This window comes from Passer domesticus, chromosome 4, assembly GCF_036417665.1.
Source record: "Passer domesticus isolate bPasDom1 chromosome 4, bPasDom1.hap1, whole genome shotgun sequence".
NCBI lineage: Eukaryota > Metazoa > Chordata > Aves > Passeriformes > Passeridae > Passer > Passer domesticus.
The window spans coordinates 1,099,774-1,126,336 of record NC_087477.1 but is presented as its reverse complement, the minus strand read 5'-3'; the positions used below and the strand labels follow the sequence as shown (position 1 = coordinate 1,126,336).

Here is a 26,563-nt window from a genome sequence, read left to right as displayed (position 1 = left end):
AGGTTATATCCTCATTCTGTCAGTTTAAGGCAGCATTTCTGTATCATTGCCTCAATCTTAATTTTCTTGTTAAATTGTAATTCTGGCTTAGGCTCTCCTCCTGGTTTGCCTTTAAACTAGTACAAAACTCAATGCACTCATCTCTTGTTTTCCTCCCAAAACAGAATTTCACATCCCAAAACCTTTGCCAGATGGAGGAGGATGTTGTGAGGAAGACAAAGATGTCCTGGGACATGCAGGCAGGTGAGGAGGAAGTCAGTGCCCCTTTCCCCCTTTTCTTTGCTCCATCTCCTAGACCAGCATGGCCCCTGGCTGCAGGACAACACCACGGGCAATGCTGTCCTGCCACGGATGAACTGGGGGAATTTCCTTCCCCTTCCCTCTGGCACAGAGCCAATTCCCATCCTCTTTCTGTCCTTCCTCCCCCCAACAAGGATCTGGGGATGGAGACCAGCGAGGACAAAGCCCCATGGCACAACCTTGTAGCAGAGGCCATTTTGAGTGGCTCCACAGCACAGGAATACAACGGGGAAGAAAAGCCCCAGAGATCCCACAGGAGGAGGGGCTGCAAACCCAGCCCAGGCTACTCTGAAAAGGAAAGACCCACCCTGAGCCAGGAAAGTGGACAGTGCTTCAGCCAGAACTCAGAGCTGGTGATCCATGAGCAGTTTCATGATGGGGATAAGCCCCACAAGTGCTTGGAGTGTGGGAAGAGCTTCAGGCAGAGCTCCCACCTAATCCGCCACCAGATGATCCACACCGGGGAATGGCCGCACAAATGTGGGGAGTGTGGGAAGGGCTTCAGCTGCAGATCCACCCTGGCGACCCACCAACGCATCCACACCGGGGAGAGGCCCTATGAGTGTCCTGAGTGTCAGAAGAGATTTCAGAGCAGCTCCAGTCTCCTCCTGCACCAGCGGATTCACACCGATGAGAGGCCCTTCTGCTGCCCTGATTGTGGGAAGGGCTTCAAGCGCAACTCCAACCTTGTCACGCACCGGCTCATCCACACCAGGGAGAGGCCCTACGAGTGCCCCACGTGTGGGAAGAGGTTTCAGACCAGCTCCAACCTCCACCTGCATGAGCGGATTCACACAGATGAGAGGCCCTTCCGCTGCCCCGACTGCGGGAAGGGCTTCAAGCAAAACTCCCACCTCGTCAGGCACCGGCGCATCCACACTGGGGAGAGGCCCTACAAGTACCCCACATGTGGGAAGAGCTTCACCCAGAGCTCTGACTTGGCCAGCCAGGAGTCACCGGTAAGGGATGTCCTGCCAGTGCCCCAACTGCAGGAAGAGATTGATGAACTGCTCCAGCTTCTTCCCCCATTGGAGGACCCATTTTGGAAAGAGCCCTGTGACCCATGGTGGGAAGACATCTGTTAATTTTCCTGCCCCTGCCAATGACATGTTGTGGGATTGAAGAACATGAGGGTCTGGCCATGGCCCTGTCATCACATTCACTTCCACCTCAGGTCATTGCCAGGGGCAGGAAAGGGACTCTCTCTCTCTCTCTCCCTGAGTGTGGTATTCACATGCCTTCTGAACATGTGAATGTTCAAAGCTGTGACACAAGAAGAGAAGAAGGAAAACATAATTCTTACCTCTCTTGCTGTGCCTGTGTTGTGCTAAAGTAGAATGCAATATGGAGATTGTTTACTGTTGTGTTGTGTTTTTCAGGTTCTTAGTTATGTTAAGTTGTATATTGTAAGTTGGTTTGTTTCACTCGCCCCTGTGGTTGTGTAATGGTTCTACCCAGGTTGTCTCCTACCCCGCAATCCTTGTCAGTCTCCCTGAGTTCATCGCTGGACCCTGTGGAAAGTGGACTCTGGGCTCCTGCAGATCTGCATCTGGACCTGCTGTGGGAGTTACCTCTTGAGACCACCTGTCTGCGAAACTTCCTCCAGTAGGAGCAGACCCGTCTGGTGGGTGTCACTCCTGGAGGCTCGGGGAGGCAGCTCCTGCACCCGAGGAGTCTTCCCCTGACAGGACACATTTGGTCTTTTGTTCACCTAACACCGCATTTTTACTGAGAGGGGGTCTGAGTCAAAACAACGTTGAATTCTGCGCCTGAGACTGTAAGTGGTCTCCTCTCCCTTTCTCTCCTTCTTGTTCCCCTGTCTCTCTACCCCAGATCCTTTCAATTGTTGAAGGGTCGGGGCGTTCTGAGCCCCTTTCGTTTACTTTGAGCCAGGTCTTTTTAACTTAGCACCTTTGCCTCTTTTCTGTGCTGCACAGCCACTGTCTTTTTTGATAGGGGCAAGTGTGGATCTTTCTGCCTTTTCCTTTTCATTTTCCCGAGGGTGGTGGGTGTTGGTTCCCTCTCTTAACATCATAAGCCATCAGTGTGAGGCTTTCTGAGTTCCAGAAAACAACGTTTATCCAAGTTGCGGGAATCCTTGCAGGTGGCGATGTTCATGTTAAAAAGTGAGAATTAAGAAAGTTAATTGTTTGGTTGTTTTCTCACTTCCTGGAGGTTACCACTGGCCAATTGTATGAGGTCAATTTTTGGGATGTAGTCATTGCAAAGTTGGCAGAATTAGGACGGTCAGGGGACTCCTCCCTTTCTAAGATCTTTCTCTGTGTCCGTCAAGTTAGAGCCATTTTAAATTTAAGGTGGGAACGGAGAAAACAACCATCAGTTAACACTTCAATCCCCAGTTCATGCGGTTCTCTCCGTCCTACCCCTCTTCCTTCTCCCGTGGGCCCAAAAGGTGAAATCTTGAAGGGAGCTTCCACAGTTGTCACAAATCGGGGTCCCCATCTCCCCAGCTCTCTCCAAGGTTCTTGCCCCTGCCGCCCGAGAAGTCCTGGCCAAACTTCTTGGGACCTTCCCCTTCCTGAGCCTTTTCCAGTTTGCAAATCTCCATCCCGAGTTTGCTTTAATCTCCCAGATCCTTATCCCTCACAAAATGGCTTCTGTGAAGCCCAATATGGCGGAAGTCTCGTGGCTTTTCCCGCCAACCCAGTCTCCTCTCTCTATAAACCCTTTCGTATGTTGAACAACCCCTTTCTTATTTAGACTCCTCCCATTCCCCTGCTCCTTCCCTTGTCCCTCTGCCAGTCCCTCCTCCGAAATCCCTGCTCCATGTTACATCCCTGAGGTGGAAACTGGAACATCAGGCATCAGGTCTCCCCGCCTAGTCCCTTAGCTCCTCCCCTCGCCCTCCTCTTTCTGGTTCCCATGCTTTGGCTTGTGGGGGGCAAGAGGTGGGACACCGGAAACTGGAGCCAATGCCCACAATATCAGCGGCTCCAGTCTCATACCATCTGGAGAGGGAGGGCAGGACACGAGCCCAATGGACCCCAGTTTCTGCACCACGTAATTAAAGAACTTTGCAAGGCCCAAAAAGATTTTGGTAGAGATAGTGAACATTTCTGGGGAATCTTAAGGGCCACTCTCACGGAGTCAGAGGTAACCCCGGCCAATCTCAAACATTTGTTTTCCTCCCTCCTCAATCCCACCAAGTACACCATGTTGGAGGGAGTATGGAAAAAGGCAGCTCGGGAAATCCTCCCGACTCTGTGGAAGAATTCCCAGACTGGTGCAGACTTGAAAGGAGAGCCCATCTCTATTGATCATCTTTGTGGCCTGACAAACTGGGCACAAGGGCAGGTTCAAGCCGAAGTACAACCTCGAGAGGCTTTAAAAGAAGCCGTGTAGTTGGCTGAAAAGGCATTCCTTGCTTTGCAAGTTGAGGCTCCCTTGTTAACATACTCTAAAATTTTTCAGTCTCCATCTGAGCCTTTTACAACCTTTGTATAATGCCTCTGGAAGGCAGTGGAGTTGCAGGTTTGGGGTGAGGAGGCTTGTCAAGAGATTTTATCTGAGATGGCATCAGCTAACACCAATCCCAGGTGTAAGGTGGCCATCCTCAGCCTCCCATTAGAACGCCTCCCCCACCTTGCAACTCATGCTTGAAGTTTGTGCAAAAAAGTTTTCTGTGCTTCCGGAGGAACCTACTCAAAAAGATCATACACCAAGAACTGCTCTCAAAGTTGCTTTTGCCAAACCTCCCATTGATGTTTATCCTACTTTGTCTCCAGGCACGCAAACCATGCCAAGACCTGCTGGCCCGCCACCGCCCGAGGATTGCCTGTGTCATCTCTGTGTTAAGCCATGCCACTGGGCCCTGGCTTGCCCACTGCAGCAACAATTTCTTTAATTTAGATAGAGCCAGTCGCTTTTTGAGGAGGGGTCAAAAAAAAATATTTCTAAGTGCAGCCCCTCCCTTTGTGACAACAAAATTAAGGCAGAACAATTAAGTGTCCTGTGGGGAGGGCAGGGGAGGAGACCCCTTCAGACACATCCCACTTGTTGCTGACATAATTGACATGACTTTACCTGATGTGATTTCCAATGTTTCACCGGACATGACTTTTAAAGATTCAACATCTGCAACACCTATATACTTAAACCAAAAACCCATTCTGACAACATTATCTAAACTTTCTCCCTTCAGACTCCAGTTGACAAAGCCCGTCCATCTCCGAAACTCTAATTTCCATGCAGTAACGGTTTCGCCCAAGACCCCAGGTACTTGGCACTGGATCCGTTGCAGGTATGTAATCATTGGGGATTCAAATTTGTGCACTCAGCAACGACATACTTAGCCATGCGCTTGAACTGGCAGCATCTTCATTAATTGCTGCAGGGCTCGAGCTGCAAAGTGACAAAATTCAGAGGATGCCACCTTGGAAGTACCTCGACCTCGAAATTTCGAATGGATAATGGGCCGAGGCACAAATCAAAGGAATGTAAAGCTTTCCTGCAACAACGGGGAATAAGACATACCGGCATCCCTTATTCCCTGACAGGTCAAACCATGGTGGAAGAGGTCTCAGCAGAGTCTCAACACTCGAACATCAGCGAGAGACAGTGAACATAGACCCTCCCCAGATGGGGTTGTCCAAAGCGATTTTCAGATTAAACTTCTTAAACTGCAGTTTTGAAAATTTGAATCCACCCATGACTCGGTGTTACCACGCAAACCCTCTACTGGAGCTGAAGGACAGGTCCTGGGTCATGGTAAGAGACCCGGAGACCTGGAAAGTGGAGGGCCCCTTCGATCTTGTCACCTGGGGGAGGGGATATGCTTGCGTATCCACTCCCTCTGGGCCTAAGTGGGTACCCTCCAAATGGGTCAAGCCATTTCTACCAAAAAAACGTTTGGCTTGTCAGGTAGTGCAAGTAGAAGATGTTTGTTGGAGGAGGAAGAAGAGACCTTTTTCAGATGATCTCATCATCCTGGAGTAGAACCACCCCCCTTTTTTTGCATTGTACTCACTGATTCTGCTTATTTTCCAGTAAACCCAAACCTAATGGCCCTCATCTGGCTTTGGATCACCGTCATCCTGGTTTTCATCTGGTCCACCATACCACCTGTTGATATGTGGATCATCCCCCAGCCAAAAGTTCACATCTGGAAAGCGCTCATCAAGGTCCTTGGCCAGGATCTTCTTTGTTTGACCACCGTTTCAGCAGCAGACCCCTTGTCGACCTGCCTTGTGGGGATCCCTTCAAACCTAGATGAGTTTCTTCCCCCTCTCAACAGTTCCCTGAAACTCCTTGCGCATTAGAAAGTTACTTCTCCCCTGGAATTAACCCTAACCTTGTCTGGAGAAATCTCCTCCCCAAATTAAATCATTCAGATTCTGAACCCCTTGAGTTTACCTTGCTTGGCTCCATGCCAGCCTCAGTTTGTGTCCAATTTCTGTTTTCCCCAGACGCCCTTGATAAATCCTACCTCCCAGTCCTTCAACACAATCAAGATTACACTGCTGGAAACTGGTGCAACGCCATTTCCCAAATTTCCATGGCTTCGACTTATGACCACAAATCCCGATCCCTTCCCCGGGGAATTTTCTTAATTTGTGGAGACCCAGCTTGGGCAGGCATCCCCTCTCGCCTGATAGGAGGCCCTTGTTCCTTTGGGAGGCTGACGCTGTTTGCACCCAACAATACTCAAATTTCAAATTGGAAATCTAGAAACGTCACACACAATTCAGCCCATTCCTGGAGAAACCTTCAAGAATTAGATTCTAAATGTGACTTGGAAATTGTTGATTGGTCCAAACCTAAAGGTTTTGCAATCACAGTCCTTTTACCTTGGATGGCTGCGACAAAAGCTGCAGGTGAATTAGCTCACCTAGAGTTTTGGGTAGCCAAACAAGCAAACTTAATCTCAGCAGTCCTGAGCGACCTCCTATCAGATGAAGAAATAACAAGGCAGGCAACCCTTCAGAACAGGGCAGCAACTGATTTCCTGATCCTGCTCCATTACCATCAATGTGAAGAGTTTGAGGGGCTCTCCTGTCTGAACTTGACATCTAAGGCCAAGGATGTCAGGAATACAATTGCACAACTGAAGGACATGGTGCATCAGATTAAGAAAGAGTGCAGACTGGCTGGGGGACATTTTCTCCAGATGGGGCCTTTCAGGCTGGGTGGGCTCTGTTTTAATAACCATTCTTTTGTTCTGTTTAGTCATTTTAATTGTCTGTGTTGCTGCCAGCATCATATGGCAGCTAATACTAAAATTTCTTTAAAATACTAAAAGATGACATCTTCCCCAAGCATTAACTGAGTGCAAATTCCAACATCAGACCCGGAGGAAGAAGATCAAGACTCCACCAAAGACCATCTGGCTCCTGAGGAGGGCTGGTGGGCTTCTGCCCCACTAAGCTCAACCTTGGTTTGGGGACATTTACTTAGAATTTAACAATCAAACTGAATTTACTTCATTTTAAGGACTTGTTTTCTCCCCTTGTGATTAATTTTAAACAAAAAAGGGAGAGATGTTGTGTTGTGGTTTTTTTGGGTTTTTAGTTATGCTAAGTTGTATATTGTAAGTTGGTTTGTTCCACTCACCCCTTTAGTTATACAATGGTTCTACCCAGGTTGCCTCCTCCCCCGCAATCCTTGTCAGTCTCTCTGTCTCCTCCCCTGTTGCCCCAGTTACAAATGCATCTTTTGTTTTGACTGAGCCTGGTGCCCTGTCCATCACTTGGCGACACATCCTCTCCATCTAGAAGCTTCTCTTCTGGGCATCAAGTGATTGGTTTAGGGGGTGGGGCCACTTCCCTAGTTACTTTCCATTGGTCCCACAGCAGTGTCCTTCTTTCCTTTTCCACTCCTTCCTGCTCCTCTCTTGGTTGGAGGGCTGACTCCACCCCTGTTGCCACCCCCCTTTATAAGTTGCTGTAAGCCTTTTCCCACTGTCTTCAGCTTATAGACCTCCTAGACTTTTCATCTCCCTGCTCCTCCCAATAGACCCTGTTTCACCAGAAGTCGAAGCCCGCTTTCTTCACTCCCGTCGGCATTGGCCCAGACTCCTTCAAGGCATTAGTGCGTAAGGCTTTCTCCTTGCAAGCGGAAGCGAGGAGAGTGCCCCGCCTCACTGTGGCTCGTGTGCCAAAGAGCTAGCCTGGGGCAGCCCTCAAGGTGGGCTTTTGGACTCATGTGGCCACATGTCACAATGATCCCTTTGGTTCCACAAGTTCCTACAGTGTAACAATGCCCTTTGGCTCCACAACGCACCGCATTGTCGCAGTGGTCTCCACAGGAAGGAAACAACTGAGCCCCAGTGGTGCAGTGGCAGATGAGAGGCAGTCACCAGAGGCCAAGGCTAGCCAGACTTGACTGTATTGGCAGATTTGGTCTGGGAGTAAGCATGGGATATAGGGAATTTTAGAGGCAGAATTCCAATTTTGGCCATGGCCACCTAGACAAGAAAAACAGTTCTTTTCCATAGGAATGAAAGCACAGAGCCCTAGTGCTTCACAGTCAGATGGGAAGTGGCCCTTGACATGCCAAATTCAGTGGGACCTGTCAGACAGCCCCCAGGAGGCTAAACCAGGTAGACTTGTTCTATGTTCCCTTGATTTCATGAGTCTCCACAATGTCACAATGTTCTCATGGATTCCATGAGGTCTTGCAATGTCACAATGGCTTCGTGGTTTAATGAGCCCCAGCAGAGTCACAGTGGTCACTTGGCTCCATGTGGCCCTGCTGTGTCACAATGGCTCCTTGTTTCTATGGGCCCCATAGTTTGATCATTGACCCTTGCTTCCACAGGGCCCCTGAGCTGCACAACGGTCTCCTTGATTCTATCAAGTTCCCCAGTCCCACCATAGTTTCCTTGGATCTCCATTGTTACAACTCACTCATGGTACCATGAGGTTCTGTAGTGTCACCATGCTGTCCTTGGACCCACACTGTCACAACTGACCCTTGGTTCCATGAGGTTCCGTAGTGTCACCGTGGTCACTGTCAGAGGCTGGATGAGATCAATGTCCCGAGACACCTTGGGATGCTCGGAATGCCCGTGTGGGGCCAGGGCCAGGTCAGGCCTTGGTTTGTGGTGGGACAGAGCCCCACCCCACCCTGGCAGAGCTGTCAATCACACAGCAGGGGCTGTGCTAACCCAGCTCTGATTGGCTGAGCTGCCAATCAATCACACACTAGCAGCTGATGCCTTCCCTGACTCTGATTGGGCAAGCCACTGGCAGTCCCACCCCAGGGGCGGGCCAATGAAGGTCCAGGGGATTAAAGGCTGGAGCACGAGGCCAGCCCATGGTCTGGATCCTGCCTTCTGCTGGGGTTCTTCTGTTAGTAACAATGGAAACAGAACTGTTGATACTTACATGCACATCTATCGATTGTCTTTCTGTCTTTCTGTTGTTCTCTATTTCTTCTCTTTGTAATCCTACTTACGTGGAACGTTTTTGGATAACTGAGATAGTGGGTTCAATCCTTGTGTGGGCCATTCACTTCAGAGCTGGACTTGATGATCCTTGTGGGTCCTGTCCTACCAAGAATATTCTTTGCATCTGCCCGTGTTGAGAATATCTGGTTGTTGTTTCTCCTGTGCACCAAACTCAAGGAAAGGAGCCTTTGGTTCCCCCCAGCATTTCAGTGTTCTGGGGTGTTACAAGACCTGCAGGCTCACAGTGGCCTCTTGTTTCCAAGAAGCCCCTCAGTGTCCCACTGGCCCCTTGGTTCCATGGGCCCCAACAGTGCCACAATTATCACCTTGGTTCCACAACTTCCCACAGTGTCGCACTGGCCCCTTGGTTCCTTGAGGATCTGGAGTGTCACACAGGTTTATGGCATTTGTCCTTGCTGCCCCACACATCCCCCTGCCCCACAAACAGCCCCGAGCCACCCGTGAGGGACAGGCCCTGCTGGCCCAGGCTGGGCTCAGGGCTTGGCCTTTCTGCTTCCTGCAGCCAAGCCAGGCCTTGCTCAGCATTGCAGTTCCCTGCCCAGAGCCTTGGGCTCCCTGCACTCCTGGCCTCAAGGATCTGCTCTCACCAGTCCCTGGGGAGCCTTTGGCACTCCCTGCCCTCACTGGGGCCCAGCCATGCTCCAGGGGACTTGGAGTTTTGCTTCTGACTTCTTGAGCAGCTTCTTCATCCTTCTCTCAGTGCCTGACGGTCCTAGATTCAGCCACAAATCCACTGTGGGGATCATTAACATACAGAAAGTCCTCGAGGGTTCTTTCTCTTCCTTCAATTGTCTTCCAATTGTCCAGGGCTTGTGCAGCTGATTGGAGTCAGTTTGAAGTTCTATTAAAGAGGAAGATTTCAAAGTGCACCTCATGACTTTTCTTGTTTACTCAATGCAGTATTTTTTATGTTCCAGTTCAGAGAAGAGCTGATAGAAGCATTCCCCAGGTGATCTTGATGCTGAATGTCTCCTTAGGAGGTCTTGGCACAGAGAAGAACGAGCCCCCTTTGGGCTGACCCTGTTTGGACAAGCTGCTCCTCACCCCCAGCCTCACCATGTCTGACATGGCCCACCTGGCACTGACATCCCTGTGCCCTGCAGCAGAACCTTGTCCCCTGAGCTCTGCAGCTCCATGTCCCAGCCCATTGCACCATGTTCCATCTGCTCTCCTCAGGGCTCTGCCTACACAGAGGTCCAGGAGAAGTTTTCCTGTTGGGAAGGAAAGAATGGAAAAGCCTGAAGAGGTTTCCTAAACAACAAACCCCACTCAGGAACCACCTGCTCAGTCCAGGCTGCCTGGAATGGTGTCACCTTTCTACAAGGGACGGTGTAAGCAGAAATGATCTCTGGAAGCAGAATTCTCTGAGTCTTGCAGCTGAATTCACTGTCCCTGTCCTTTCCTTGGATCTCTGTTGCAGATGGAAGCTGCTGGTGCCATCATCACCTTTAACCTCTCTTTTGAATGCAAACAGATGTTCCCAGGTGTGCTAAGCAGGATTTGCTCAATGTTTCTACAAAACTTTTGTGTTCTTCTTGGAATGAAGGGGCCATTTTGAAGGGGGTATGTGAAAGCAAGGAGTCAATTGTGACACTGGGGTCTCATGGAACCAAGGGGCCATGGTGACACAGCAGGGCCACGTGGATCCAGTGGTCCATTGTGACACTGTGGATCCATGGAGACACCCCCAGAACCTCATGGAACCAAGGAGTCCATGGTGACCCAGCGGGGCTGCATGGAGCCAATGGTCCCTGGTGACACTGCCCATCCAAGGAGGCCACTGTGACACTGCAGGAGCTCATGGAGCGAGGTAGGCCAGTGTGACACTGAAGAACTTCATGGCACCAAATATCGATGGTGACACAGCAGGGCATCATGGGAACCAAGGAGGCGCTGCTGGCAGTACAGAAACTCATGGAACCAGGGGCCATTGAGGCACTGCAGAACCAACAGAGCTGCTGGACCTTGTCCCCTGGCCCTGCACAGCTCGTTGGGAGGCACAGCCGGAGCAGCACCCTGGCAGCCTCGGGAATGCCCCTCTGGGATCCATGGCACACACTCCCAGGGCCTGGAATTCCAGTTCCCAGCCAGGAAAAGATGTTCCTGCCCTCAAAGGCAAAACTCTTAAGAAGGTGCCAAAAGCCAAGTGGAGCAAGATCTTACAGTGACATTTCACTGCCAGCCTTCATAACTTCACCCATGGTTGTTGTAGCTTGTGTATGAGGAATTAAATCAGGGCAGGGTCTTTGTGGGAGCTGCCCTGGGTCAAGGGGGACACTGAGAGAGAAACAGAGCAGGCAAAGAGAGGCAGGAGAGAAAGGAGGCCACAAACACAATCAACTGAGAATGTGGCACTCTGAAAACAGAAATGGAACTGACGGAAAATGAATGGGACAGAAATCAATAATTCTGGAAGTTTTATTTACTATCAAAATACATCCCACACAATCCCCAAGCCATACCCTCAAATCTGGATGTCCCAATCTCATTCCAACCCCATCTCACCCTGGAGGCTGTGGAACTGAGTAAGTTTTACAGGGGACTGAGTATTTTTGAGGAGGGAACAAGGCAATTTGAGGTGGGATTGAGCCCTTTTGGGGTACAATTGTGTTTTTGGTATTTTTAGTGGTATTGAGTCATTTTGAGGTGACAGATCAATCCATCTTGACTTTTGGATTGCAAAGATATGGAGAACACTTTCTGAAATCCCTCATGAATGCAGAAATCCCCCAGAATATGTCTCCAAACCATAAATTGCACCTGAAACACCTGTTGAATGATGGGACTTTAGACATTTTGATAATTTACTTTCTTTTTAGTCTTATTTCAGATGTTTTTAGGCAACAAAGACAAATCAGAAGAAAATTAGGGCCAAACCAAAAGGATAACCATCCAGGTGTCTTCCCAACATGGATCTCAGGGAATGTGGGTCACCAGGGCTCTGTGCAACATGGGTTCTCCTGTGAGGGATGGAGTTGGAGCAGTGCAGGGAGCTCTTCCTAGAGTCAGAACACATGCAGAACTTCCCTTACCGGTGGCTGCATTGGTGTCTGGTCATAGAGCCTCTCCCCAGTGTGGATGTGCTGGTGGGTGACGAGGGTGGAGCTGTGCTTGAAGCCCTTCCTGCAGTCGGGGCAGCGTAAGGGCCTCTCATCAGTGTGAATCCACTGGTGCTGGAGGAGATGGGATCTGGTGTGAAACCTCTTCCCACTCTCAGGACACTCGTAGGGCCTCTCCCCAGTGTGGATCATTTGGTGGATGATCAGCTGGGGCCTCTGGCTGAAGGTCATCCTACAATCCTCACATTTGTATGGCTGTTCCCCAGTGTGGATCCTCCAGTGGCAGATCAAGTGGGACCTGCAGCTGAAGCTCTTCCCACATTCCCCACACTCGTAAGGCCATTCCTCAGTGTGGGGGTCCCAGTTGTTGGTTTCTCTGTGTCTGGATTGAAAGCACTTGAGACAGTAGTTCATGTTCAGACTCAAGTGTTTATTATTTCTTATCTGTAAAACAGTCTCACTACTGTGAGTTCAGCAGCTTTTCATTAGAAGGCAAAAAATGGCCAACAATCTCTTGTTACAAGGTCTTTTAAGATGAAACTATTCAATTAAGAACTGACACCTAGATTATGTTCCCTTTTAACCCAATAACTGCTCCCAAAGGGCCTGCAACGCAGACTTTTCTGCCCAATTACAAAATGCCACCCAAACCCATGAAGAAGAAGGAAGAAGAAGCATGAAGAAGAAACCCAGGACAACACCCTGTGCCCTCCATCTTGCTTCCACCCACAACATACTAAAAATCCCAAAACCTAAATTTCTCAGCAAGTGATGCACCTACACTACTCTCTATAATCTATTTCACACTTTTGTAGACTCTAATCTATCTTGAATTCTAGAAAACTTTCTCCATGAATCAGGGTCAAAGTCAGTGCTCCCCTGGGGATCAGGACATGGCAGAGCAGAGAGAGAAATATTCCTGGTGCCCTGGGCTTCCACAGGGCAGCTAATGAGCATGGGAGGGACTCACCTTATTTTAACAGCCTAATGAGGGCCAATGTTTACAGCACATGTCTTAACCCCCTACGATTTAAAATATATTATGGCTATGTTGTTGTCACCTACAGAATATACCGTGTGGGAAGGGAGATGGAAGTGTTTACTAAATCAATTTGTAGCAGACTATGCTTATAATGAGGCAAGGGTGGAATTGACAATCAACCATCTAGCTGGAAAATAACACCACAGCCTGCCAGATGATCAAGCAGCAGGTATCCCCAGAGAAGTATTGGATGATACAAAAGAGATGGCTTTGAAAGCTTTAATCCAGGTACCGGATGGTAGCACCCCCAGTTTGGACTATGTAAACATAAGTCAAGAACCTGGAGACCCTCACATGAAATTTATTGATCACCTTAAACAGGCACTAGAGAAACAAGTCTGGGATGAAAAGACTCAAAATTAATTACTAAACTCATTAGGGGTAGCCAATGCCAACCCGGAATGTAAGAAAGGGCTGCATGCCCTTCCACTAGAGCCAGAACCCACAATCTTGCCGATGATTGAGGCTGTAATTGCCTCAGGACAACAGAACATGTAGCGGCCATACAAGCCCAGGCCATTGGGCAAGGAGTTACAGAGGCCCTAGTGGCCATGCAATTCCCCCTTGAAGGGACCCCAGCAACATCTACAGGGCCCAAAATATGCTTCCAGTATGGTCAACAAAGACATTTTAGAAAAGACTGTCACCAGGGGAGGGGGGTATCCACTCCCTAATGGAAATCAACATCAAATTAAGCGGAATTTCTAAAAAGGTAACTACACCAAGCAGCCATCAAAAAAATACCACCTGAGTGCAAGGTGGCCTCACGCTATGACACAAATGTTGAAGGTGATGATGCCTACAATCACCGAGGGTCAAATAACACAAACATCCCTGACAGATCCCATAGCACTGAAGTCCAGCACCTCATCTCCCAGTTGCCAAACACCTTATCACCAGGCACAAAATAGGAGTTGGTGAGTGCAAAGTCTGCTTTGCTTGTAATAGTTTTAACTGACTATTTTGTCCATGCAATATCCACAGGACAGATGGGGCCCGAAGATTGGTGAACTATTAATCTTTGGAAACTGCTGATCAAGGACTGATGGATTTTTCACACTGTCATCTGTACTCTCAGTCGCCTCACAAAAAGAAATTACAGTGTTGGACCTGTCTCCTGACCCACCTTGTTTTACACCCCAATGACTAACAATTGCCCAAGCCATATTACTCCTTGAACAGGATGCTGGTGACGCTTCACTAGTGATGTGGACCCAGGTGATAAGTCATGATCAACCAAAAATCACCTGCACTCTGGAACTTACCAATGAACATATTGTTTTGATAGGGCTTGTGGACATGGGAGCAGATGCGACAAGTATCTCACGTTCCAAGTGGCCTCCTAACTGGGTGCTCAGAGCTAATGCGGGATTGTCCAGGATCAGAGGTGACAGTGATAGTCTCCAAAGTGCAGAACTCTTCAACATCAAAGGACCTGAAGACCAAACTGCTACAACAAGACCATTCATGGTAAAGGACCTTCGTGTGTCCCAGCTAAGAACATCAAGCCCTACCTGCAGCCACAGAGCGTGGATTCACCAAAGGAACCCCCAAGTCCACCCCAGGACAAAAACCACCAGACAGCGACTCTAGTACCTGGACTAGACAATTCTTTTGAAGATGACATATAAGAAGCTTCTACTCACCTTCCTCAGCCTGTTTGCAACCATGCTCCTCACGAGTGGATGGGTAGCTCCACAACCAAAGCACAACATATGGATACCTCTAGCAAAAGCCATGAAACAAGACACCCTGTGCCTGTTGTCAGCTCTGACGACCCCTTCTGCACCTTCCTAGTGGGGTTGCCTACAGATGTCTGGCCACTAACTGACAATTCCACCCCCAGTGTGAGAGATGACAATCCTAAAGGCAAATGCAAGTGCAACCTGTCGATGCTTGGGACTAATGGAAGCTTCTGCATGCAGCACTTGAACTCCAGGAGGTAAAAATTCTCAACTCTGTAAAAATGGACTTTTGTGTAAGGTTTTATTACCGTCTGAAATGGGAAGAAGGTGAAAGACCCAAAATTACAAGAGAAAAAGAAACTATCAGGAGAGACATCTCCCCATATCATCCCACTTACAAAAAACAGAACCAATGGTGTAATTGCACCTCTTCCGTAATTTCTTGGTCCGGTAGCTACCCACTTCAGTTGCCACAGGATGTGTTTCTTATTTGCAGGGATGTAGCGTGGCCTGGTATCCCTTCACACATCAAAGGCAGACCTTGTAGCTTGGGGAGGCTTACCTTGCTGGCACTCAACATCTCACTTGATTAAAAGAAAAAAGTCATGAGGTGTAGTTTGAAATCTTCCTCCTTAATATAACTCCAAACTGACTCCAGTCAGCTGCACAAGCCCTGAAGACTTGAAGAGCACTGAAGGAAGAGAAAGAGCCCCAAGGGCTTTCTGTATTTTAATGATTCCCATGGTGGATTTGGGGCTGAGTCCATGACCCTCAGGCACTGAGAGAAAGATGAAGAAGCTGCTCAAGAAGTCAGAAGCAAAACTCCAAGTCCCCTGGAGCATGGCTGGGCCCCAGTGAGGGCAGGGAGTGCCAAAGGCTCCCAGGGACTGGTGAGAGCAGATCCTTGAGGCCAGGAGTGCAGGGAGCCCAAGGCTCTGGGCAGGGAACTGCAATGCTGAGCAAGGCCTGGGCTGGCTGCAGGAAGCAGAAAGGCCAAGCCCTGAGCCCAGCCTGGGCCAGCAGGGCCTGTCCCTCACGGGTGGCTCGGGGCTGTTTGTGGGGCAGGGGGATGTGTGGGGCAGCAAGGACAAATGCCATAAACCTGTGTGACACTCCAGATCCTCAAGGAACCAAGGGGCCAGTGCGACACTTAGGGGCCTCATGGAAACAAGAGGCCATTGTGAGCCTGCAGGGCTGGAATCCCCCAGAACACTGAAATGCTGGGGGAAATCAAAGGGTTCCTTTCCTTGAGTTTGGTGCACAGGAGAAACAGCAACCAGATATACTCAACATGGCCAGATGCAAAGAATATTCTTGGCAGGAAGGACCTCCAAGGATCATCAAGTCCAGCTCTTCAGTGAATGGCCCACACAGGGATTGAACCCACAACCTCGGTGATACCAGCACCATGCTCTAACCAACTGAGCTAAGAGGTGAAAATGACAGAAATTTTTACTGGCAAAATATAGACAATCAAGGAACTTTGGCAAAGGGTTTAACATAACATCCGCTTCAACATAAAACTCTTCTCATAGCATTAACTTCATTCGCTTAGCCCACTTGACCTAAAAACCTTTAACTCTTAAGATGCTAAACTACCCCAAAATTTTCCAGCTAAGTAGGATTTGAAGAAAAATATATAGAGAACAACAGAAAGGCAGAAGATCTATAGAAAGACACACACATAGGAACCAACCACTCAGGTTCCAGCACCACTGACAGAGGAAGTCCAGGAGAAGGCAGGATCCAGATAATGGGCTGGCCTCGTGCTCTCGCTTTTAAGACCTTTGGCCTTCATGGTCTCTCTCCTGGGGTGGGCTGCCAGTTGCTTGTCCAATCAGAGTCAGGGTAGCACCAGCTGCTAGTGTGTGATTGATTGATTGATTGACAGCTGAGCCAATCAGAGCTGGGTTAGCACAGCCCCTTCTGTGTGATTGACAGCTCTGCCAGGCCAGGGCTGGGGGCACCAGAGACCATAGCTGTGCCCCACCACAGACCAAGGCTGACCCGGCCCTGGCCCCACACGGGCTTTCCGAGCATCCCAAAGTGTCTGGGTACATCAATCTCATCCTGCCTCTGACAGCAACCACGGTAACATGACGGAACTTCATGGAAAGAAAGAGACAATTGTGACACTGTAGTGCCTCATGGAATCAAGGAGACCGTTGTGAAACGCGGGACCCCCAAGGAACCAAGGGTCCATGGTGACTTTGTGGAGCCCATAGTGTCACGGAGGAGCAATTGTGACACAGCGAGGGGGAATGGAGCCGAGGGGCCATGGTGACACATCAGGGCTTTGTGGGAGCATGAGGCCATTGTGACATTGCAAATCCTCATAGAAGCATAGGCCCATTGTGACACTGCAGAAGCAAGGGGAACATTGTGACACTCAAGGGCCTCATGAAACCAAGGAGACCATTGGGACACTGTGGGGTCCCACAAAACCAAGGGAACATGGAACAGGTCTGGCTGGCTGGGCCTCCTGGGGACAACCTGACAGGTCCAGCTGACCTTGGCATGTTGAGGGCTGCTTCTCATCTGCCCCTGAAGCACTGGGGCTCTGGGCTTTCCTTCCTGTGAGAGAGAAGTGTCCTTCTCCTCCAGGGCCCCATGGCCAAAACTGGGGTTCCTTCTCCAAATTTCCTTATATGCAAAGATTGTTTCTAGATGAAATCTGCCAGGACAGACAGATCTGGCTGCCTTGGCCACCTGGGGGCCACCTCTCATCTGACTTTCAAACACTGGGACCATGTGCTTTTCTTTCTTATGAGGCAAAACCATTCATCTCGACCAGCCATCAAATTGGCAAAAATTGGGCATCTGCCTCCAGCATTCCCTATATCCAAGGATAGCTCCCAGACAAAAGCTGTTGAGAGTTATAAGTCTGGCTGGCCTTGGCTTCCTGAGGGCTGGCACTCATGTGCCTCTGAAACAGTGGGGAGATGTTGAGGTGTGATGTCATGGCTTGCCTCAGTTCTCTGGGTTTCTCCCTGAAACTTCTTTTCCCAAGTGGGCTGTCAATCACCCTTCCTTTCCCCACCCTTGACCCCTGCTGGGCACTGTCTACCCAACCAGAAATTCCAAGGAGAGCGTCGAGCAATTGGCAGGTTCAAAAGATGCTCTCCACCCACTGGGGGGCCATTGGCCCACCCAGGTGTCCCTCTCACCTGAGACCTCCTCCCCCTGTACCTGGTTGGTGGTCCCTGTGTTACCACGCCCTCCCCAGTCCCCAGGTAAAAGGACAAGCAGACCACGAGTTAGGGGTTGTGTTGGAGAGTTCAGTGGATTGTTGCAAGAGTCAGAGGCCGTGCCACCAAAATAAAACTCTGGATTAAAAACTCTCCATCAGGACCCACTCCTTTCTTCACCTCACCTCAAAGGTTTCTCTGGCTCAGGAAGGCCTGAGGAGTGACCCCCTCAACAGCAAGCTCCAGCCTGCAAGCTCTGGAGCTTGGGGCATGTCCGGACTTGTCTCCACGTGTCCAGCTGCGACCGCAGGTAACTGAATAGCGTCTCTGGGGAGAAAACTCCACAGGTGCCACTATTTGGTCAGCAGCCGAGGCCAGAGAGACCAAGGCAGTCCCGTCAGTAACACTGGTCAAACTCCAATAGTGGGGCTCTGTGCTTTCCTTCCTAATGTAAAGGGCTCTTCTTCCTGTCCAGGTGCCCACAACCAAAATTGAAATTCCACCTCCAAAATGCCCTATGTCCAAGGATAGCTCCTAGATGAAAGGTGCCAGGAGAGACAGGTCTGGCTGGTTTGACCTAAGAGTGGCCACCTCTCATCTTCTTCCAGAGCATTTGGACTTCATACTTTTCTATTTTGTAGGAGCACATCATCCATCTTGACCAGGTGCCTATGGCCAAAACTGGGATTCCACTTTCAAAACTCTGTAGATCCAAGGATTGCTCCCCAGTGAAAGCAGCCAGGACATATAGGTCTGGCTGCCCTTGGCCTCTTGGGGGCTGCTTCTCACCTGCTTTCCAAACACTGGGGTTGGTGCTTTCCTTCCTATGGAAAAGAACCGTCCTTCTTCTCAAGGCATCTGTGGTCAAAGTTGAGATTCCTCCTCCCAAATTCCATATATCCAAGGATTCCTCCATTACAAAAGCTGCCAGGAAAAACAAGTGAGACTGGCTTGGCCTCCCAGGAGCCACCTCTCTCCTCTTCTGCCTTTGAAACCCTTGGGCTCTGTGCTTTCCTTCCTATGGTAAAGAACCATCCTTCTTCCTCCAGGTGTCCATGTCTGAAATTGGGATTCCACCTCTAAAATTCTGTATATCCGAGGGTTGATCCCAGGCAAAATCTGCCAGCACCATCAAGTCTGGCTGGCCTTGGCCTCTGGTGACTGCCCCTCCAACACTGGGGCTGGATTCTTTCTTTCCCATGGAGATCACTGGGACACTGTGGGGACTTCATGGAACCAAAGGGGATCATTGTGGCACCACTGGAGCCCATGGAACCAAGGGGCCGTGGTGACACAGCGGGGCTTCATGGAACCCACAGACCATTATGGCTCTGTGGGGCCTGATGGAACCATGGAGACAGTTAGGGCCCTTCAGGGCCTCGTGTCACCAAGGGGGCATTATGGCACCTCAGGGCCTCATGGAAGCAAGGGACCATTAGGACACTGTGGGGCCCCATGGAATGAAGGGAAGATGGAACAGGCCTGGCTGGCTTGGTCTTCCAGGGGCCATCTGACATGTCTGGCTTATGTTGGGATGTCAAGTGCTGCCTCACATCAGATCCTGGATCACTGGAATTTTGTGTTTTCCTTGCCATGGAAAAGAACTCTCCCTCTTTTTGATGTCCATTGCCAAAATTGGCATTCTCCCTAAAAAATTTCCAGTATGCAACAATATCTTGCAGAATACACCTGACAGCTCTGGCTGGCCTTGGCCTCAGGTGGTCATCTCTCATCTGCCTGGGAAAACACTGGGTCTCTGTTCCTTCCTATGGAAAAGAACTGCTTTCATGTCCCGGGGCCGTTGCCAAAATTGGAATTTGGCCTCCCAGATTCCATATATCCAAGGATTGCTCCCTGAAAAAAGTTACCAAGACAGGCAGGTCAGGCTGGCCCTGTCCTCTAGTGATTCTTTTAGAGTATGAGCTGAATGTTTTCATTTCAAAACACCTCGGAGAGCACCCAGAGATGTCCTAAGGAGGGGTTTTGAGGCCTTGGGCACATGACCACTACATATGAACAAAGGAGTTCTATGCTCTTGTGCTGTTGTGGTGGTTTTCCATCACGGAAGTGATGTTCTAACAGAAGCTGCTAGCAGTTTCCTCTGTGTCTGACAAAAAACCAATCAGTAATTAGCTCGGAAAATTGACAGTCTGTTAATCCACTAAGGAAACTACATGCCTCTGTGAAGACACATGTTGAAGATCAGAAAGCCTGGGAGGGTCTCTTTCCCTTCTGGCCGGCAAAGAGGTAACAAGGCTGGCCCAGCCCCCGTCTCAGCCGGGCCGGGCCAGGCGGCTCCTGACGTGGGTCCAGGCCCCTTCCCAGGGAGCCCCCCAGGCCCCATCGGCTGCCGGGCAGGGCAGGGGAGGCCACGGGGCCGAGGCCGGGCCGGGCCATGGCTGCGGTTGCCAACACCTGGGTGCTAGCGAGCCCTGCCCCGCCGCCAGCCCGGGCCCAGCCAGGATCCGCCAGGCCCCAGGAGCAGCTCCGGGCCGGGCCGGCTCGGCCAAGACTCTGTCACCCTTGGGGCTCACCCGCAACCCCTGGGCAGGGGGAGGAGAAGCCATGGGCCCCAGCCGTGCTGCTGCTGTGTTCTGGCCTGGCTGCTGAGATCCTGGCCCTGCCCCAGCACAGCCCATCCTGACACAGCCCCAGCGCAGCCGCTGCAGAAACCTCCATCGTAAAACAGCTCCGGCTGCAAGAACCCAGCCCGGCTGGGGTCACGGAACCATCTGCAGGCCCCGGGAGAGATATTAACTCTTTCAGTGCTTCCATCCTCCATCAAGTGAGAGAAATGGACAAAGTGCAGGTACGCAGAGGAGCAACATGAAGACACTGAGGTCAGTGAAGAGGGAAGTCAGGTCCCAGATGGGAGGCATGAGGAAATGCCATGATCTTGGGGCTGAAATTCTCTTGTGCCGCGCTGCTGTCTAAATCCTCTACTCCCCCGAGCAGGGGAGGAGACTGCACAGCTGAGCTGAGGCACAGCAGCTGACAGCGGGGGGGCACTTCCCAGATGTGCCAGGGGCGTCCGGGCAGCGCCTCAGCAGGAGGCAGCAGTAAGCAGCAAACAGGCGAAGAGAGTGAAGGAAAGACTCCTCTCAGGGGCAAAGTCCAAATGTTTACTGTCTCCAGGGAAGCCAGCCAAGAGAAGACCAGGAGCAAGGGGATACAATACTATATAAAGGGGGTGGAACAATAGGATGAGGAAGATACAATAACCAATGAGGGAGAACTTAGGAGGGAGCAAAATCATAACAGACACGCTGGCTAGAGAATAGGGAAGGTAGTAGGGAGGGACTCTTGTTCCTGATCCAATCACCCACTGCCAAGGGGAGAACTTTCTGGAAAAAGGGGAGGGGCCAGTGGGTGATGGACAGGAACTCAGGGAGCGGTTAACAGAAGGTATCCAGGGAAACAGGGGAGGAGATAACAAACTGACAACTCTCACATATGGGGAGGGGTTACCAGGGGAGGAAGGGGAATCCCAGGACCGAACCATTTAACAGGTAGGGGGAACAGAACAAATCAGCTCTAATGGAACTGAACAACACACCACAACACTCTTGTAAAGCTATGGAGAAGGATGTAATTGGTACATCAGACTGTCTTTTCCCTATAATACATTGAAAAGTATGGCGAGATGACTTGTTCAGCAAAGGCCTCCATGCTAAAGTAAGCAGATGTTGAAGTAGCTGTGATCCCATTAGAAGTTTGAACAGAGAAAGAGAGCAGAGTGATGAGATCCTGTGCCCCCAGAAAGAGAAGATCTCTGTTCTCAGAGATGAAGATTATTTCAGAAATAGATGAAGAGAACCTTCGCTCTTAAACAGGTCATCTTTAAACTAATACTCCGTAAATTGAAATGGCCCATAAACACAACTGTGTGAAAAGCTATGAATAACTGGGAGGGACTTTACCATTACAGATTTTCCGGGCAGCTGCTATTCATGGAAATTGAGAGCCACGAGATAACACTTTTCTTATGGAGAAGTAGCCATAACATGAAAGAGAGACTCCTCTCCCTAAGTGAACTGAAGAGAGACTATTCTAGAGGTGGTAAACTGACTCAAAATTTTAGGTTTTGCCTCTTTACATTGTCAGTAAAAAAGAAAAGGTTGTATGGAGAAGAGAAGTATTCTGAACATTTTGTTATGATTCTTAATATTCTTTCTTTTAGTTACTATTAATAAACTTTTCTTAATACCCTTTTAAAGTTTTGAGCCTACTTTGCCTTTCTCCTAAACCTATCTCACAGCAGAAAATCAGTAAGAATATTGCAGTGAGTGCACTGGATGCACTGAACCCACCAAAGTAATTGGTGCATGGGCCAAGAAATTTCAAATTGGCGAACCAAAACCACTACAGAAACCTTCTTGATGAAATGCATTAGAGCAGGGGGAAGTCAAGGCAGAGACATGGTTTGTCAGGACTGCTTGATCATAATGAGCCCTGTGGAGTATTTGGAGCTGAGCGTTGAATCTCAGGGCCTGAGAGAAGATTGCACAAAGCATTCCAAGAGTCAGTATCAGAGGAAACGCCCAAAGTGTCTCAAAGTATTATGGGTCCCACTAAGATCCATCCCCAACACAGGCTCCTCATGGACTCCTTGGAGGAGAGAACTGGTTGCCAGGATTGCACAAAAAACTTCTCAGAGACTCAGTGAGGAAGAGAAAATCCAAAGTAGCTTAAACACCTTGAGTATCTCAAAGTATTAATGAGCCCCACTGAGTGTCAGTACAGAGCTCTCAAGGGACTCCTTAAAGCAGATAATTGGGGCCATGATTGCACAAACCTCTCACAGACTCTGTATCAAAAGGGAAACACCAAGTACCCTAAAACAACTGAAGTACCTTGAAGCATTAATGAGCCCCACTGAGTGTTGTTACTGACAAAGCCTCTCTAGGGACTAATTACAGTAGATAATTGGAGGCCATGGTTGCACAAACCTCTCAGAGAGTCTAAGCCAAAAGACGAACCCAAAGTCCTTTGAAAAACCTGCAGTCCCTGGGAGCATTGATGCGGCCCTCAGGGCCATTGCTGAGCAAGGCTCCCCAGGGACTCCTTCCAGCAGATCCTTGAGGCCACTGGGATGTGGGCTAGGGGGGGATGCTGAGGGCAGGACAAGGGGCTGACAGTGCCCAGCCTGGCTGGGGCTGTGCCAGGAGGCCCCAGGGCCTCAGGACAAGGTGTCTCCTCCCAGCCCTTGGTGGCACAGACCCTGCTGTGCCCCAGGCCACCAAGACTTGTCTTCTCTTTGTCCCCACCTGGCATCAGTGCTTCCAGTTCTCTGCTCTGCCTGGGGCCTGGGGACACTTTCTCAGTGGTGTCCCTCAGTGGGACCCATTAAAAGTCCAAGAAACTTTGGAGTTGGATTCTGACTTGGAGTTCTGGAGAGGTTTCTTCATCTGCCTCTCAGGGACTGATGTTCAGGGCCTCAGCACAAAGCCCCAGAGGGTCATTAAAGTCCTTGTGCTGTGTCCGTGCTGCTGAGCTGGGCTGGGCTCTTGGCACAGGAACCTCTGGCTGCAGGACAATGCAGCTGCAGCTCCTGAGTGATCTCCTAAAGCTGGAACATCCCAATGCCTGCAGACCCTGTGAGTACATCTCTGAGTATTTCTGCTGCAGGGGAGGTGAAATGTTCATGAAGCTCTGACATGCTGAAGGGTTCTGAGCAGTTGTATAACATTTCCAAGACAAGGATTTTGATAAAAATGAGGAAATTTCCTAATGTTTCTATTCAGTTTCCTACTCTTGGAGAATGTCTGGGATTGGGACCAAAATATTAAAGCTTGATTATGAATTTTGACATGTTCCTGAGACATCTGAACTGTTACTTTTAGTGATGAGTACGTTCACAAGAGATTCCTAATGTGCTTTCAGCCACTCTGCCCATGGACAGCACCAGCATCATCTTTGCTGGACCCATCAGGTTCAGTCTGAGCTGTCCTTTCTCCAAGCTGCAAAGAGAACCTGCCTTAGCCAGTGCCCTGAAAACAGGCAGGGTTCTGTAGGGGCATGGAGAGTGCACAAAGATTTGGGGTCTGAGAGTGCTGGCAGGGAGAGATCAGGTGCAGGGAAACAGCTGCAGGAGGAAAGTCTCTAGGATGCAGAAACAATATCAGGGAAGGAGAGAAAGCAAAATCCAGAAATGCTGTGGCAGGGAGAGTTTAGAGATGTCCACAGGATCCGTTCCAGTGCAGCCCCTCCCTCTGAACAAGCCCTCTCCCTCCTGTCCCCCAGCCACGCCTCTGCCCTCAGGGCTGGGGCTCCAAGGCGTGAAGCCCCTCCTGTGCAGGCAGAGCTGCAGCAGAGCTGTGGGGCACCTCTGCAGCCCTGGGCCCAGTTCCTCTGCAGAGCACAGGGCTGGGAGCAGCTGCCCGGCCCTGGGGGCTCTGGGAGGGGGCACAGCTGGCTCAGGGTGACACTGTGCACAGTGCCTGGCTCTGGGCAATGCTGTCAGTGCAGTCAGGCAAGGAGCTGCATCTCCCTTCATCCAATGCCAGCATAAGGACACTTGGAATTCGCTCTGAGATTTGAGTCCAAGATGGGAGCTTCAATGCAGGATTCAAACCTGTCCTAGAGCATCTCTAAGATTGATGGGGAAGCACAGAAGTTTTCTGACATTGAAAATGCTGTTGGGTTGGTGAAATGAGAAATGTGAGTCCTTGGCTGCAAATGTGGAGCTGGGCTGTGGTGGATTCTTCTGCTCTCAGCAATATCTGGTGACCATTAAGGAAAACTTAGGAGTGTGAACAATCCCCATTTGGGAAAAGTGAAAGCCCAGAGAAACTCCAAGCACAATGAAGTGACAGACCATCTTCCTCAGTCTCCACTCATCATCTTCCCTGAGGGAACACACTCTGTCCTACCAGAAGGCAGTAGAAATGCTGAGGGTTTTGATATCCAAGAATATCAGGAGAGACATGGGGGGAGCTTAAAAGAAAACCTCAGAACTCTCAAACAGAGAAGCCTGTCCTTGTGTGTTACAGAGGAGGGTGTATGGGAAATGGCTTTGATTTTGGTTACATACATCTCCTCTAACTGTTCACTGTCCTTTACCCATGAACAGGTTCCCATGTGCAGCCACAGCAAATGTCCAACAGTAGCTCCATCAGCCACTTCCTCCTGCTGGCATTGGCAGAAACACGGCAGCTGCAGCTCCTGCACTTCTGCCCCTTGCTGGGCATCTCCCTGGCTGCCCTCCTGGGCAACGGCCTCATCATCAGTGCCGTAGCCTGTGGCCACCACCTGCACACACCCATGTTCTTCTTCCTGCTCAACCTCTCTATTCTTGACATGGGCTTCATAAGCACCACTGTCCCCAAAGCCATGCACAATACCCTCTGGGTCACCACAACCATCTCCTATGCAGGATGTGCTGCTCAGGTTTTTCTGATTTTTTTTTCCTTTGGATCAGAGCTTGCCCTTCTCACTGTCATGTTGTATGACCGCTACGTGTCCATCTGCAAACCCCTGCACTATAGGACCCTCCTGGGCAGCAGAGCTTGTGCCCACATGGCAGCAGCTGCCTGGGCCAGTGCCTTTCTCTACGCTGTCGTGCACACAGCCAATACATTTTCCCTGCCCCTTTGCCATGGCAATGCCCTGGGCCAATTCTTCTGTGAAGTGCCACAGATCCTCAAGCTCTCCTGCTCCAAATCCTACCTTAGGGAGCTTGGGCTTCTCATAGTTTGTGCTTTTCTCTTATTTGCTTGTTTTGTGTTCATTGTTTTCTCCTATGTGCAGATCTTCAGGGCCGTGCTGAGGATCCCCTCTGAGCAGGGCCGGCACAAAGCCTTTTCCACCTGCCTCCCTCTCCTGGCTGTGGTCTCTCTGTTTCTCAGCACCGGCTTTTTTGCCTAGCTGAAGCCCCTCTCCATCTCCTCCCCATCCCTGGATCTGGCCCTGTCAGTTCTGTACTCAGTGTTTCCTCCAGTCCTGAACCCCCTCATCTACAGCCTGAGGAACCAGGAGCTTAAGGATGCCCTGAGGAAAAAGGTGACTGGATACTTTTCAGAAGCAAAAAAGTGTTTGTTTTCTGCTGCATAGTTTTCAGAATGGAACTCATGACTGGCCCAGTCTGCCTTCTCAGGTCTTTGGTGATGTCTATGGGTTCTTCTTGCCATAATGTTGTGTTCCATGAAATGTTTTTATTCATTCCTTGCTTAATTTCCTATCTGCCTCTTGAATTTGATCCAGAAGCTCTGTCAACCAGGATTTGCACCCTTGCTTTCTTTGAACAAAATAAATGACCTTGCAGTGCCTTCTTTTTCTGGGATCCCAACTCTGAGACCTGCATGACGTTATGGGGGAGAAAGGGAAGAGTCCCAGGACAGCAGCACTCCCAGGGAGCAGCAGCAATTGGTCCTGTCAGAGCTGCTGAATGGACCTCCCTTTCCAGAGGCCCACACTCTCTTTCCCAGCCCTGCTGTGGGTGCAAGGCCGGAGTGCTCTGGCAGCTTGGTCACTGTCCTGCTGCATGTCCGTGCTGTGCCCTCAGGCAGGGACAGGCCATGGGCACTGCTGGGACACAGCTGGGCTCCAGCACAGCAGCTCCACCAGCAAAGGGCACCTCTTGAGCGCACGGCAGGATGGCTTTGCTCTCTTCCAAAGTCAATCTCAGGCCACTCAAGAAGCTCCTTGTGTTCCTTGTTCTCCCAGGACTCAGTGGGATGAGATCAGGGTCCTGCTGTGTCCTTCAGGGGACTCAGGTCTGGGTCAGGTTTTGCTTGTGGGTGGCCAGTGCCCATCAGATGGGGAATGGTCTGTGCTGAACCTTCCTGGGGCTATGCAGCTTGTGCCAGAGTTGATGGCAGGGGAATATTTGTCTGAGGGCCTTGGGAGCTGCCAGGAGAACA

General features: G+C 50.2%; 1 protein-coding gene and 1 pseudogene across 3 annotated transcripts; both read left to right on the top strand.

Moving 5' to 3' along the window:
* Nucleotides 1-725: 725 nt before the first annotated feature.
* LOC135298335 (zinc finger protein 239-like) lies at nt 726-7,305 on the top strand. Of its 3 annotated transcripts, XR_010360321.1 has the most exons (4): nt 726-1,259; nt 1,759-1,924; nt 4,463-4,561; nt 4,818-7,305. XR_010360321.1 is itself a non-coding variant. In XM_064415906.1 (2 exons), exons 1-2 carry the CDS (start codon nt 750-752, stop codon nt 1,876-1,878), a joined length of 630 nt encoding a protein of 209 aa, XP_064271976.1. In that variant the 5' UTR covers nt 726-749; the 3' UTR covers nt 1,879-4,791. The 3 variants fall into 3 exon arrangements, 1 of the variants encoding a protein (XP_064271976.1); XR_010360322.1 differs by having other exon boundaries at nt 726-4,561; nt 4,818-5,028; nt 5,308-7,305; XM_064415906.1 differs by lacking the exon at nt 4,818-7,305 and having other exon boundaries at nt 1,759-4,791.
* Nucleotides 7,306-24,353: 17,048 nt separating this feature from the next.
* On the top strand, nt 24,354-25,833 carry LOC135299802 (olfactory receptor 14A16-like; annotated as a pseudogene).
* Nucleotides 25,834-26,563: the final 730 nt, after the last annotated feature.

Coding starts and splice junctions, on each gene's coding strand:
- LOC135298335 (XM_064415906.1), top strand. CDS start 750: ATGATCCACACCGGGGAATGGCCGCACAAATGTGGGGAGTGTGGGAAG. Junction 1,260..1,758: donor TGGCCAGCCAGGAGTCACCG/GTAAGGGATGTC, acceptor GGTTCTACCCAG/GTTGTCTCCTACCCCGCAAT.